At 41.9% G+C, this 15680-nt stretch overlaps 1 protein-coding gene and 1 long non-coding RNA gene across 4 annotated transcripts in view; one reads left to right on the top strand and one right to left on the bottom strand.

Annotated features, from left to right (window-relative positions):
- ZNF536 (zinc finger protein 536) overlaps window positions 1-15680 on the bottom strand; it is a 556339-nt gene that overhangs the window by 447235 nt on the left and 93424 nt on the right. Inside the window, exon 5 of one of the 3 annotated variants that reach the window (XM_081201107.1) lies at window positions 13451-13550. In XM_081201107.1, coding sequence (XP_081057233.1) covers window positions 13451-13550 — 100 coding nt within the window. Of the gene's footprint in view, window positions 1-9163; window positions 9924-13450; window positions 13551-15680 lie in introns of those variants that run through there. The other 2 variants (XM_081201109.1, XM_081201110.1) reach the window with 2 other exon arrangements.
- On the top strand, window positions 12669-13591 carry LOC308590945. Its single transcript, XR_014009958.1, has 2 exons — window positions 12669-12895; window positions 13496-13591. It is a non-coding gene; the product is annotated as an uncharacterized lncRNA (long non-coding RNA).

The raw sequence follows: 15680 nt of genomic DNA, 5'->3' as shown, positions 1-15680 counted from the left end.
ATTTTTTTAAGAAAAGTCTCAAAGCAATTGACAACAGTGTAAAATACAGCTAAATCAGTAAAAAAACAGATAAGAGGAACAGAAGACAATAAACAAAATTCCTGAAGTATTCATCCAGTAATACTGTAAGAAAGACAAATCCTACCACCCTGCCCACTGAAAGATGAGCAACACAGCAGAGGCCAGAATCATATGGTATGGTTCACTTCACCTTGTACTTAAGTAGGTAAGCATGTCATGTGTGAATATGTCCTTAAATTCCATTCTAAAAGAATTTCTTCTCATCTCGGGCTCAAAGCACATTCCACAAACCTCTTTTGATATGGAGAGGTGAGAGGCAAAAACATATGTCTGTTTCAATGGATATTGGTTCACTCAGAAAACACATTCTTAGCTTGTTCAGAGCCACAGATTCCATTTTAATGGATTTTAGGTTAGGCGCAGTGGTGTCCAAACTTTTTTCAAAGAGGGTCAGATTTGATGAAGTGAACGGCCGTGAGGGCTGACCAAAGTTGTTGAGCTCTTTTTAGGATTGAAGTTGTCGAGGTTTTGGGGGGATTTTACCCCAGGAAATAAATTGCCACAGGTGCCGATTAAACTGACTGGCAGGCCTGGGCTAGGGGGATCTTACTTAGGTGAATGGCTTGGTAGTGACCTCGAGAGCAATGGCTAGTCTACGCAAACAGCAGTGGATTAGATGAGCTACTTCTCTGACAGTATAATGCAAATTCAACTACAGTAGTACCTTGGGTTACATACGCTTCAGGTTACAGACTCCGCTAACCCAGAAATATTACCTCAGGTTAAGAACTTTGCTTCAGGATGAGAACAGAAATCGCATGGTAGTGCTGCAGCAGCGGGAGGCCCCATTAGCTAAAGTGTTGCTTCAGGTTAAGAACCGTTTCAGGTTAAGAACGGACCTCCGGAACGAATTAAGTGCTTAACCCGAGGTACCACTGTACTAGTTAATATCCAACTAAGTCATACTCAGAGCAAGCCCATTGATTTCATTGGGTCCAATTGGACTAGGACTTATTTCACTATCTCCTTGTATCTGAAAGCAGAAACTTTTCTGAACTTGACTACATATAGGTAAATCATATAGATCCTTATGATGACCTAGATATTTCAAACTTCTCTATATAGCAATATTTCTAGGAACAATGCTGTCAAGCATGATGTTTCATTAGCTATTAGACCTATTATGCTATTATTAAAGTTCCAGCAGTATTTCAGTGTCATAATTCTGCTTGCTTCTAAAGGGAAACTTAACACCTATAACTTTCAGCAATGCAAAAAGTTACCACAGTCCTATGGCATATTTATGATACAGAACGGATCCATTAAATTAGGGGTGTAATTTTAAGAACTGCATTGCCAATTTAAAATTATCCAGTGGGCTTCACCCCTAAACACAGATCTGCATATTAGGGGTCCTTAGATAGATAGATAGATAGATAGATAGATAGATAGATAGATAGATAGATAGATAGATGATAGATAGATAGATAGATAGATAGATAGATGATAGATAGATAGATAGATAGATAGATAGATAGATAGATAGATAGATAGATAGCCTGGCTGACATGGATCACAGAGACTCGTCTGCTGTCTTTCAAAATGGGAACAAAACCAAGTAAGCTGCTAGATAGAAATGGAATCTCTCTCTTTATCCAAAAAAACACAAAGTAGCACAAGGTCCTGTCTCCTGCTCACCCCAACCCCAAGAAATGGCTGCCATTTTCAAATCAGATAGAAACTAGTTTGAGAAGAAACACACCAAGCAGCAGTTTTTCTCAATAAACTACAGGATACAGGATGAATTGTGGCAAACATTAAGTGTACACAAACTTCAAATACCACTAGTGAGAGTGCACTGGAGCCACAGTACATGGCAATGTGTGCACAGCCCTTATCTACAAAGCCTCATAACGCCACAACCCCCTCACATGTTCTTCTAACCTGGAGTCAACTGCACCTCGTGCTAATCAGATTCCTTCATCTCCAGAACTTCAAACCTGGTTTCAAATTTCAGTTACAAGACCATTTCTGGTTAGTGCTAACCATGTTCACCTGTTCTAACCACAGCTGGCAGATTGGGAACAATATATTATTAAATGGACCCTAAAAGGGGGAAAGTTGCAACTTGTTCAGATTCTAAACCCAGACAACAGGTGTTTTTTTCAACTGTCTTTAAAAAAAAAACAACTTTTGGTTTTAGCAGTGCACTGCCTAAAGCTGGATCCAAACAGACACTCCCTCTACTTCCAGTTTCATAAGTCTTCAACAGAAATGTCTGAGATGGGGAGGGGGACACACACCCCCAGACTGCCTCTTAAATGTATCCAAGATTTGGGTGAAAGGTTGCCTAAAGCTAAGAAAATCCCCGTTTTCCCCCCATAACAAGGTATGTGAGCAAAAAAAGTTAAATTCCAAGGGAACGCAATGAAATCAACTAAGTAAGCCCTAAAAAAGGGGGGGTCCCTTTAATTTTGCAACAGGTGAATCTACATTATTTTATTTATTTGAAACATTTATACACTGCTTCTCAGCTACAACCTGCCAAACTCATCATTTAGCAAGAAGTGCCTGTTTCCAGCTCTGACTAGTTTGCCAGTCACAGCCATTCCCCAAAACCTCACGTCTTGATTCCTGTAATGAGCTCTGTATTGAGGCTTCTGGAAATGGCAGCAGGTGCAGAATGGTGATCCTAGAGTGCTAGCAGGTGCTTATGCACTAAGTCATGTAACACCCATTCTGCACAACTTGTAAAGGCTGACTTATAGGTTACCTGGCCCAATTCAAGGCCTGAGCTTTTGATGGAGGTGCAGCAGCAGGGATCATTCTGTTTGTAACTTAAATGTTAATTCTGTTAAGATTCAAGTCAACTAGCCAAGAGCAATGGCAGCACCAGAAAAAAATAAATTGGTGGGGGCACCATATGCACGAAGTATATTGCTAGGTGGGCAAGCTGTGTCCTACATATTAAGTTCTCTGAAATAATAACAATAGCATATGTTAATTACTAACCTCCAGCAAGGGGGGGCAAGGGCAGAGCTCCATGTTTGTGGGGGGCTTGCCCACCGTCCCACTTCTGGTGCCACCCATGGTCAAGAGTGAAATGCTGCTTAGCAACCAAGCATGATCCTCACTGAGGCAGCTCATGCTCTGAATGGTTGTGTAGTTCTGAGGGAGTTTTGCCTCTGTGTGTTTGCCTGAATGTTTCTCCTGCTACGTACAAAACTTGAAGTATAAAAGGGCAGGAACCCCTCTGTCCATTTCTCCTCACAGTTTACACAATGTTTTGTTCAGTTTTCTCAATAAAGTGTTATCAGGATTTCTCACTGGACTCAGGTACTTGTCAGAGTGCCTTTGCATATACAGTGGTACCTCAGGTTACAGACACTTCAGGTTACAGACTCCACTAATCCAGAAATATTACCTCAGGTTAAGAACTTTGCTTCAGGATGAGAACAGAAATTGTGCGGTGGTGGTGCGGTGGCAGCAGGAGGCCCCATTAGCTAAAGTGGTACCTCGGGTTAAGAACCGTTTCAGGTTAAGAACGGACCTCCAGAACGAATTAAGTTCTTAACCCGAGGTACCACTGTACAGACTGGTCCAAGCTCTGAGATTGGCAGCATGAGCCCTGCTTGCAGTTCTGAGGAGCAGCAACAGCATGTTTTGTGCTGATACAGGACAAGACCTTACTTTGGATTATAACTAGTACCTAAGGTCTTAATCTGTCTGATCTGATCCTATCCCTGTAACTGTTTTGTATTCAATTTTAGAATATTAGTATTGTATCAATATGGTATTGTATCAGTATTTGATTTATTTGCATTATATTTTTAGATACTTTTTTGGAAACTGCCCTTTGATTACTATGTTATGAAGAACCATCTATACAGTTGATTAATAAATAAAAAGTTGTTAACAGGAACATACGAGTGGTTTTCAACTAAACTGAACTCAGATTAGACCTATTAAAATTGATAGAGATAGCTTGGTCATATTCATTAATCTACTCTGGGTAAAACTTAAGTTGAATATCACCACAATAATATATTATATTTTGTTGTATGAAATGAAGTTGCATAAATGTGTACATGCCTGTATTAGTGCAGAGAACTTCGGGAGGGGGAGCTGACTATTAAACCTTTCTGAGAACTGTAGTTTTGTGAGGAGAACAGGGATTTTCTAACCTGTCAATCATGCTTAAGAAACTACATTTCCCAGGGTTCTTTGGGGAAACTGTTTAAAGTGGAAGAATACTGCTTTAAATGTATAGTGCAGATCGGGCCCTGGACAAGCTCAAGAATGTAGCGTCTTCTTTATTCCCAAGTCCTGGGCACTTCCATGAGTTTCCTGGGCTAACTCATGGAGTGCACATTTCCCATCCAGCCTTAGAAGCCACCCCTTGGAGCTTGCAGACATTCTTGCAAATGTAGAGGACTCTGATGAAAAAAGGACATTTAAAAGCAACAGTTTAAAGCACACACGCACACAAAAACTCTGATACTTCTCAATAATAAGAAAAGCAGAAGCTCAACTTGACAGGCTGTTCCAATCAAATGGTTGTTTCAAATCAGTTGTTTCTGACACTGATGCTATGGCTTCATTGTGGATACCCCTGTATCACCATCCTTAATGCAATACCCCCCTCAAAAAAGGTAGAAGAAGCAAATTCCTGAGTGGCACTCAGCCTTTTCCACTTAGTTCCATCACACAGCTCCAAAGGAAATGTCAATGCAAGCCTATGGAGACCATAATACTGCTGTATATCAAAATGAAACCTAATCATTGCACATCCTTGCAGATTCATCAATATAAGAACTTTTAAAGAACAGGAAAAAGGCCAACCAGTCTCATATATCAGCCACGTTTAGCATAAAGTTGCCCACAGTTTTCATCATTTTCACTGATAAAATATTCACCAATTTGAGTTTCACCAATGCTGCCAGAGCTTTTATTCTGAGGCTTGCACAGACATCACCTTCCTGCGCTCCAGCTGTCCATCTTTGTACATCTGCACAGCTCTGAAGTCACAGAACAGCACCCATGCAGATGTTAAGCATTATTGGTGTTTGCCAATGAAGCCTTGATAGCCTTTTCTGCCACGAAGTCCTACCGCAATGGGTGATTATGTGAATTTTACAATGTTAGCCCTTTTTATGAAAGAGAGAGAGAATCCCATGTTATTCTTCCCTTGGTTGCAAGGCTCTGACAAATGATCACGAATGCAACTTTGCACAGTGAAATACAAGGGGTCAGATTCTGAAACTGCTGGTGCTGCTTTTGCGTCATTTCCTTGATTTGTGTTTAAATCATAACAATATTGCAACAAAACTGTTTGTCTTTTATATGTTATAGTCTAACTTAACAAACCTGAAGCCTTCAAGCACCAGTATACTTTTAAAGATATAAATTGCAGCAAACATTAACACATCTAGGCTACAATCCTATGAACACTTAACTGGAAGTAATGCTCCACTGAGCACAGTGGAATTTACTTCTGAGTAAACATGCAGAGGACTGCACTTCACAAGCTCTATCCGATGGGATAGGGAGAGATAAGCACAGCTCACTAGAAGAACTGCAGTTATACTTCCAAGAATATTCATTGTGGTCCATCTGTTTAATTCTACATACTTTTAGATATTAGAATCACAAGATTGCAACTTGTCTATTAGAAGTTTTCAGTTTAGTCACTCCCCTAGTGTAGAAAGGAAATGATGATAAAGTATTTCCTCACCTGAACCAAAAGACGTATTATCAAATTTCCCGTTGATCACTGGGAGAAACGAAAAAGATCATTCATATCCTGCGGTTAACTCTACCCATTCTTATCATTCTAGCAATGTTCTGCTGGGTTATTTTTCCCACGGAGACATGAGGAAATAGACAGATGACATCAATCCATTCCAAGATGACCATCAAACACCCGTCAGATCATAAATAGTCTCAAGCTCAAGGTCTGATTCTCAGTACTGCATTTTATTTTTTAGAAGTTCAATTTTTCATCCCCCTGACCAAAATCACTCAGTTCTGATACTGCAACTAGAGAAGTAGAGCAACTCACAAGTTTAACTGACCCCCACTTTCTCCTCCAAAGTTATGCACTTTTACATAGATGTCTTCCTTCAGCATATACCAGCCTTTCTTCACCTTCTGCAAGTGTGTGTGTGTGTGTGTGTGTGTGTGTGTGTGTGTGTACATAAACACACACATATAAAGGGAATATTCTGGAAGAACGAACTCAGTGTTTCAGATTTTTTTAAAATAAAAAAAATTACAAAAAAGGTATTGCAATGTTTCTCCTGCAGGCGCACCCACCTGTTTTTCTTTTCTTTTCCTTAATACCAAACATCATACAGAGGATCAAAAGTATGGCTTGAAGCAAAAACTGGACGATGTGAATTGAGTTTTTTAAAAAACAAAATGTTCATAATATACCCTGTTTTTAGTCTCATATTAATCCTAAGTATATTTATTCAGAAACCAGAAAGAATTTATGTAACAGGTATTTCTTAGGTTTAGCAGGTAATGTGAAATCAGAGGTGCCTTTTTTTAAAAAAATGGAAAGCTCCTCATTCAACCTGGAAAAATTAATTTGCGCTTCCTTCTGGCTTTTTCTTTTTTTCTTTTTAGAAAGTTCATATAAATTCAACTCAATGCTTTTCTATTAGAAGCACTCCAAAGACACCTGTGTGCAATCCACAGTGCACATTTTAAATGAAAGAACATTCTGAGAAGGGTGATGGGGAGTTGGGAAGAGGGCGGGGGAATGAGCTTCACTTGAGAAAAACTTATGCTTGTTTAAGGAAAACTAAAGCTCATATTAATGCACTGGTGGGTTTTTAGGTCTGTTATAATGCAAATGCCCATGGTCACCTTAGGCTTCCATGGTATATAAAGAAACAAATGTGTCAGCTTTCTTTCCTGAAGATCTGGCAGTTTCTGATCCCAGAATTGCTACAAGCTAAAGCAGTGAAACTGATGCTGCAACTTGTACATTTCTCACTATCCGCTGTTTTGAAGGAACAGGTTATGTTATGGCATCCAGCATGGATACAAATTCAGGAGCGTTTCATTAAATCTCTGGTGAACTCTAAACAAGTTGCTGCTTACTGAAGATCTGAAGTGTGGCTAAGAAGTTAAGCATCCTGAAAAACAATAACTTTTCCATCGTGATAATGGAAGTGCCTTTACAAATTTATTTAAAGTATTCTCTACAGACTTACTTATCTTTTTGCTAACTCTTTGGCAAAATGTTGCCTTTGAGTGGAAATAATTTGGGGGACACTAACGCAATTTTGGTTAAGTCCAGCGCAAGTGAGCATAATATGGACTGTTTCACATGTAAATCTGTTTAGTACGGCGTAACACCAGCATCTAAATAGTAAATAAATAGCCTACTTAAATGATTGAACATAGCTGAAAACAATGAGGGTTTTATTGTTATATACTTTCTGTTCTGATGAACCCAAAGTAGCACCTGAAAAAAGAGCATGTATTCATAAATATTCCATGTCGCCGGGGAAATGCCAACAGAAACTGGATTATAAATTGCAACTGATTTTCTTTGAAACATTAAGGTATTACGGACAAACCAACTTTAAAGGGATGTGTCAAATTAAAATAGATATGCATTTCCAATTAAGCTGAGGCATTTCACTTATGAATGCTGCATTTAAGGGGGCAAAATATTACAGAGGATGCATTGTAAAGTGATTAAAGAAAGCACAAAAAAGAGCATAAAGAGAAAACAAACACTTGGGATGTGTGTTTCTCTGAAGCTGTTCGTCTTGTAATAAATCAAACCCCATATTAATCTAGCCATGCTGAAAATAGAGATTATGCAGCTAATGATATTAGGGCCCAAACTGGCTGCTACACTGGGTACCCTTAAAGCAACTTGATGCTAACGTGAACTTGGGATGCTGAAAGGACCTACAAGTCCTCCTCCTGTTTGTTTAAATTTAGGGAGAGATATTTTGTTAAAAGCAATGAGAAGGCTCAGCCAACAAAAGTGCTGTTGCATTTGCAGGTCTTAAAGCTGGAGAGCTCTCGCTTCATAGGGGAAAGAAGAAGTTAATTCATAGGGCACATAAGGCTTGCAATTGTCAAAGTGCAGACATGTCAATGCTATCATTATCAGGCAGATCGGCCAAGCGTTTAATGGTAGAATCTGGAGACATTCACTCTCCACTATCAGAATGACATCATAACTAAAACAGCCTTCAGCATGGAGGGGCACACACCACACCACAGCACTTGCCCACTTTTACACTTTTGATCCTCTGGTTCAATTTTGCCACATCCCTCCTTTCCTTTTGGGAGGCATTTGAAGGCTCTTAAAAATCCTGGTTAAAAACCCTCTTGAAAACCCTGGTGAGTCTTTTTTTTAAAAAAGAAACTCATACAAATAAATAACGTTTTAAAAACAATACTTAAAAAACAGCCCCATTTGGAGAAATGGACCAGATTTAATATCAGCCACTTTGTTAGGAATAGCTGTCAGCTATCCTCAAACGTACATCAAGATTTCAGACATTTCTCATTACTCCAGTGATCTTTACTACTGTAAGAGGATGAGGTGAAAGGCATACAATTAGAAATCAGCCTTCTACATTTTTTATTACGTGCTATATAGCTCAGTTTCTCCTCTGGTTTTACACAGGTAGATATAAAATAATACAGATGACCACATAACTTTACAGAGATGTAAACACACAGACCTTTGAGTAACTAAGCTCTTTATGAACTATTCAATGACAAGGACTCAAAGCAACACGCTTCAGCCTCTGACAACAGCAGCAAGTATACGGAGCACCAATTCCCCCAAAATTACAAACGTTTTAAGCATTTTATTCCCTACACATGCAAATACACAAACACCCCAAGAGCATCACAGCAGGTATTCATAGGCATTGTAAGGAAAACCTCACCTTGTATAATAAGCGATAGGAAGTGGGAAAGTTAGGAAGGCAAAATAAATCATAATCATAGTCATAATAAATTAAAACTCCCAAGGCTACATGAAAAAAAAACTGCTATTGAGAAGCACCCAAAGAGACCACATAGTGAATTGCAGACCCATCCCAAAGCCCTTTGGCTTTTATTTACACAACCTATTGATGCACTTTCGCAGGTCACTTACTTTTCAGTTATGTTTGAACCCTGAATAATCATGAAGATCGAAGCAGCTGGGTTTGGGGGACTTCTAGAGGTTTTGGTTTGGTTTGCAAATAAGTTTCTTTCAATGGAAAAAAAAATCCAAATTATGCAAATCTGCTCCCCCGATAGGTAGTGAATATTCAATCAGATGGTGATATTGTAAATACTTCTATCCAACACACCCTTCACAGGGCAGATTTATGAAGCAACGTCACCAGCAACGCTCTGGTCCTTGTTGAAGCATCTCGAAGTTAATTAAAGCTGCAAATGTCCACCACCATCACCACCCCCCTCTCATTCAGGTTTACTATTTCAACATCAAACCAGCCAGGAGATGGTGAGGAGGGCTCCCCCTTCTTTTTATACACTTAAAGCGCCTTCTTCCAAAGTCAGTGAACAATGAACAAAGATTTGAGTGATCGAACGGCACAGAGGGAAAAGGTGGGGGGGATATTTTCCACACAAATAATCAAATCCAGTGGAAACGGTTAAAAATATAGTTGCTAATATTAAACTATGAAAGAAAACATCATTCTCCAAGCCTCGATGTGCAAAGGCGTTCGGCCAACCCCTTACAGAAGAATTTCTTAAAAGAAAAGGGAAAAAGAAAGAGCTAAATGCAGCCAGCCTTCCTTATTCTCAGTCCTGAATGAGCCCAAACAAGGCTCCTAAACTTAATTATGACACTTAAAATAAGCTCCCCCCATCACACACACACAAGCAAGGAAGGCACCACCAGTGCTATCTGTGGCAAGCAAAGCAGATCAGCTCAGCAAAGACGGCCCCTGTTGGAATTATTTTAAACTGCACAGAGAGGAGAGAGAGGAGGGAAGAGAGAGAGAGAGAGAGAGAGAGAGAGAGAGAGAGAGAGAGAGAAATCTTTAAAAGTAGATCCCATGTCCGCCTGTCTCGAGCAGTGGAAGAAAGACACATGCCTGTTTCTCCAGCGGTCCTTTTTCGCTCCCACTTCCCAGGACCGACTCCTTCCTCCGGCAGCCTCTTATCTCCTTCCCCGTTTCCTCATTGTTTGCATTTTGACGAGCAAAAGCAGAGGCAGGCAAACTTAGCGTTGCAAGGGCTCCTCTCCCCCCCCACCCCAGCTCTCATGTTCTGCTAAAGTGAAAATGAAGGGCTCTGACAACTCACGTCTCCGCCTAGACACTATTATAGACATAACAATATCCGCTCAACAAAAAACCCTCCGACAATAGCACCCATTGCACCTCCAGAGAGCCTCCAGTCCGACCATTCGCCCTCTCTCTCTCTCTCTTCCCCCTGTTTTGTTGTTGTTTTGCAAATTTCTATTCTCTCCTCCCCAGACACTTGGAATTTCGAGTTACCTACCAAATGATTACGCATAAAATACCAGCATGGTGGTGACATTAGCCAGGCCCCAACCAAACAACACCCCCCCCCCAAAAAAAAATTATATATATGCATATTTAACTCGTTTATTTAGAGCCTTTGGTAAACTGCGAGGTGTTTGTTTTAAAAACAAAACTTTTAAAAAATCTAATTAAATGCCCATTGTTTTACACAGAGAGAAACAGAGTATTGGTTTGCTTTTTAAAGTTTCCCAATTCTAGGTTTCTTTCCTTTTCCCCCTCCACTTGCTCCTTATCTCTTTATTATTAAATAATGGCCCCATTGCAACAGATGAGAACCTCAAGAGCTGGGATTTTTTTTCCTACTGTGGTATCAAAGCCTTCTCTTTATTTACATATTTTCTTAAACAACTTTTTAGTGCTGAAAAACATAAGTTGCTTTTTTTAAAAAAGAAGTCTATGGCTGTATTTCCCCCCACAAAATAAAATTGATGCAGAGACTAGGAGAAGGCAGCCAACCCCCCCCCCCCACACACACACCACCCCGGAAAGAAGATCAGGGGCAGCCACTTCAACAACCTCGCTCCCAAGTCTTCCTACATATATTTTTAAAAAACCCACTTCCACCCACCCTGTAAAGAAGGCAAGTCCGAGGTGCTGCTTTCCGTACCACCCGCTTGCAGGAATCGCCCCCACCTCTCCCTCTCTCCACGTTAAGTTTCCCTTTTAACCTGTTACTTGAGGTCGTGTCTCCCAAATGCCCTGGATTCCTGTCTGGCAGGTGCTTGCTGCCTGCTTCCGGTGGGAAGAGGGTGGAGGGGCAGATCTCATGCCTGCTCCTTCTTCCAATTCCCTACTGCCCACCACCCCACCCGCAAAGCAATCCCTTGCCTACTCCCCAGCCCCCCAAAAAGAAGCATTTTGAACTGCTCCGAAAGACAAGTGCAAAGCCCACCCCCCCACCGCAACCTCAAGCCCAGGCGCGCTTCTCGCTAAGCAGAGGTCGAGCAGACCCGGGCACAAAATGGCAGGGCTCTCTGCGAAGGCAGCAGCGCGGCAGAAGTTTTGGCACGCGCGGGGCACGGCGAAGAAGCGAAACTTTTGGTCGCCATTGATTCCGGGGCTGGGGAAAGAGGTGTTAAAAGGTTTGGAGGGGTGGTTTGTTGTTGTTGTTGGGGGTTTTTTGCGCGGGGGAGGGGGGTCGCCTTGTTCTTTTTTACATCTCTCGGTTTGCCCCTGAAGAAGCCCAAAGAAAGGGGAGAATGCAACCCGCGCACGTGGGAAAGGAGGCACTTTTGCAGAAGTTTGCATTGCACCAATTCCTTTTTTTAAGAAAGAAAGGGAAAAAAAACCTAATGAAAAGTTTCTGGGCAACTTGAGAGGGAGGGGGGGTCTTAAATCCTCCAACTATGTTTATTTTTTAAAAAAATCCGGGGGAAGTTTTTGCCTTTCTCCATGTCCCCGGCACATAAACACACGCGCGCACACCCCGCGAAAGTAACGGATTTAAAGAGAGACCCAGCCAGAGCCGCGCCGGCTCTCCTGCCTCGCTCGCTCGCTCGATCTCTCCTCCAGGCTAAGTTCTACAGCGCCATGCAATGGCTCCTTTGCTCCTTTCATTCTTCTCTCCCCTGACAGCCTTTGCTCGCAAACGTCACTGCTATGGATATTTAATTATACTGTATTTTTTAATCACGCAGGCCCTGTTGCGATGATGCAAGGGGGGGGGTGGAGAGAGAGAGAGAGAAAGGACTCCAAACTGACTTTGGCAACGTCTGGGGGGCACCCTGCTTTTTAGAAAGATAGATATTTTTAAAACTCCGGTCCTCCCCCCCCCACCCAAATTCTCTTATCTCTTTATCTTTTTTCCCCTCTTCCAAAAAAATAAAAAAGAGGAGCAAATAAACAACCCAGCAGGGGCGTCCCTTTTGTCTCTCCTTACCTTCCCAATTTTTAATTTTTTTTGTTTTGTTTTACGGTAGGAGAAACTCCCCTGCACGTAAGTGGAGCGTTGCAAAAAGATTGTGTTCAATGAATAATGAAGCATATCCCCCACATGATTGACTTGATCATTTGCTCGGGCTGAGAAACGCGGGGTGGGTGGCTGGGGGGGGGGGGCGTGTGGAGAGAGAGAGAGAGAGAGAAAGTGACCAAGGAGAGGAACTCCGATCGGCCAGGCTGACTCCCCCGAAATCTTGGCCAGCCATCCCAAGGACGGGGAGGTGGGGGTGGGAAGGAGGTGTTATTTTCATCTGTCGCTTTTTTGGGGGGGTTGCAGGAGGACCCCCCCTTTTCTCTTCTTCCTTGATAGCGATCAGGCAACATCTCAAGACATCCCCGGCTCGCTCGCTCTCTCTCTCCTCTGCTTTGGATTCCCCCTCCCCGATCTGGTAGGTGAAAAGCATTGTAGCATTCAAAAGGCACCACTCCATTGTCGCCTTGGCATAATTCACAGCAACTAGATAGGTCTTGCGGCATTTAGCTTTGATGAGCCAAATGCTCAACCCCTTGATATAATAATCTACAAAAGAATGGGGGCTGGGAACGTCCATTTTCCTCCCCCCTCGCTCGTTCGCTCGCTCCTTTTTCTGCCTAAGCAACTAAAAAAAGGGGGGGAGCATTTAACACCGAGCAGTTTGGGGCATGACCTTGAGCCCGTGTAAACACACTTATTAAAAAACCGAGCCGTTTCTCTAAGATTCCCCCCCCCCCACATCGCCGCCACTCCAGCCTCCCACCCACCCGTCGCCGCTGCTGCTGCTGTTAAGGATCCAGCCTCGATCAACCCTCTCCCCTCCCTCGCCTGTCATTTTCCCTAAACAAATCCGAAGATCTTTCCCCATTTAGGGGAGGAAAGGGGAAAAAAAAGGCAGAGCGAAGAGGGGGGGCTCGAGCAAGCGAGGAGGTGGAGAGGGGGGGTTGAGTATTTAAGCATCGCTTCTTACCTGCTCTGGAAACTATTTCAAGTCTGCTTCTTTGGAAAACTCCAGGGGGAAGCTCAGCGGCCGGCTGGATCGCGCAGCATCCGTCCAAGACGCTCCGGCGCTTAAGAGAAGTAATCAACGATAAAGTGACGTTGATCTGCACTGTAACCTTGTGGCGTATTTAATGTAAATAAGCAGTTATGTTGCCAATCGCACGCATGCAAACAGAGAAAGGTCCTCAGCGTTGCATTTTGATGCTTTCCATTAAGGCTGACTTTATTTACATACACTATTTAGGGGAAAGAGAGGGGGGGAGAAGAGGAGAGAGGGAGAGGGAGAGGAGATCATGATGGTACGAAGACAATACTAGTGCCAAATGATTATGAAAATATGATTTTAATTAATCACGTAGTAGGCAAGGAAATTAGCATACGGTAATTAAACTTCCAGGGGAAAAAAAGGGAACGAAAGAAAGAAAGAGGGAGGGGGGGAAAACACGCCATGAAGGTTCTTTTTGCCTTATGGGTCTGAAATAATGGGGGGGGGATATATATAGATATAGATTTAAAATATGAGATTCCCACTCCCCCCCCTCCTCCTGCGCTCCAATGCTTATATTATAAAGCAGATAACTTTAAAGGAAAAGAAAAGCCAGCAACTTTAGCAAGGTTGATCTGCTGAGGAAGGTCTAGGAAATAATCTGTAGCCCAGCAGAAGGTGAGAAACGGGGAGTAGGGGGTATGTGTGGCTACTGAAGTAAAAGAAGAGAGGGAAGCGGGGCAGAAGGGGGGTCAAAATGGAGTGGGGGGGGAGAGAAAGCTGAATAATGCAATTATGGATTCTGTGTCCCATAGTTGACAAAAGCATGGTGCCTCAATAGACTCTTTGTGATGGGATTATATAATGATTGTGGGGTAATTATGGGAAAAAAGAGATTTAGTCATAATAAAAAAGTATCAAAATACATCAGCTTCTTTTAAAAGGAAAAAGCTAGCTCACGACATTAGGGGCATGTTAATAGGAAGGGGGGCGGTGGGAGAGAGAGGGAGAGAGAGAAAGGCAAGATCCGAACGAGCTGACAAATAAAGAGAAGACTGTGATGCGCATGATTAAGAAGAGATGGAGACAGATTGATTATTCAAAATGCCGAGCCACAGGGACACTTAAAACATTGATTCAGGTAACACTAGTTTCATCTCAACTGAAATGAGTTCCCTGAAGATGACTGGCATACATTTTAAATCAGTTTATGCCGTTAAAAAAAAGAGAGAAAGAGAGAAAGAAAGAAAGCAGAAACAACATCACAAGCAGAAATCTTCTAACATAAACGCAGAAGTCCATGCAAGTGGGGGTTAGATTTCTGGCAATTCCCCGAAAGAATAATAAAAGTATGTGAGTGGGAAGGGCGGTGTGTTTAATTACTCTCTTCCTTAAATGTTCCCATTATTCCTTTCCATCCGATTTGAGAGGGATGCCTACTCGTTTTTCACATTATATGAGGTTCCACCCCACATCCCTCCTACAAATGGGATGACTTTTTTATCAGCTGCCCCCAAAAAAGAGATTTCCAAAAGGATTTTTTTTTTAAGGAAGTTTCTCTTTCCCCACCCCTCCTGACTTTTTTGTTTTTTGCTTTTGTTTTGAAGAAGTTTAAGAGCAGTTCTTTAAGACTGGTCCTAGAAATGTGGGGAAGAAGAGACCAGTTTTCATGTCCCGTCTTCCAAAGTTTTGAAATTCACTCCGCACTTCACCATTTAACGTGTCTGGAAATTCTCTTTGAACAAATTCCAAAATACACTTCCCCCCCCCAACCCCCGCAATAGAAATTAGCATAGCAATCACATCAATAATATCACTACCGCTATGGGAATGATAACTGGAGCAGTGGGGGTGTTCTTTATTCCAATTCTTTGTGGATCAACAGATTATATTCTCTCGCCTTTTGAATTTGTTATTGTAAAGTCAAGTGATTCTTTATAAGTGACAGCCATGGCAAAGAGATGAGGATGGGAAAGCAGGTCGAGAGGAAGTCACCATATGGACTTTTTAAAAGGCACTTTTTGAACAAGATAATGGGGAAATGGTTGTTGCCTTTTAACCCTTCATTGTCTCATTCATGGCCTCAGAAAACATACACACACACAACTTCCAACCTGGCTTGCTCCTGGCTGGTTTCTGGGATTGTGATTAGCAACTTTATAAGAAGCAAAACACCACAACAACAACCCCAAAACCCTAAGACATACAGTAA

Source organism: Podarcis bocagei (genome assembly GCF_964188305.1).
Source record: "Podarcis bocagei genome assembly, chromosome: 7".
In the NCBI taxonomy this organism is placed as follows: domain Eukaryota; kingdom Metazoa; phylum Chordata; class Lepidosauria; order Squamata; family Lacertidae; genus Podarcis; species Podarcis bocagei.
Note: the sequence above shows the minus strand (reverse complement) of the source record. Positions and strands in the feature narration are given on the sequence as shown.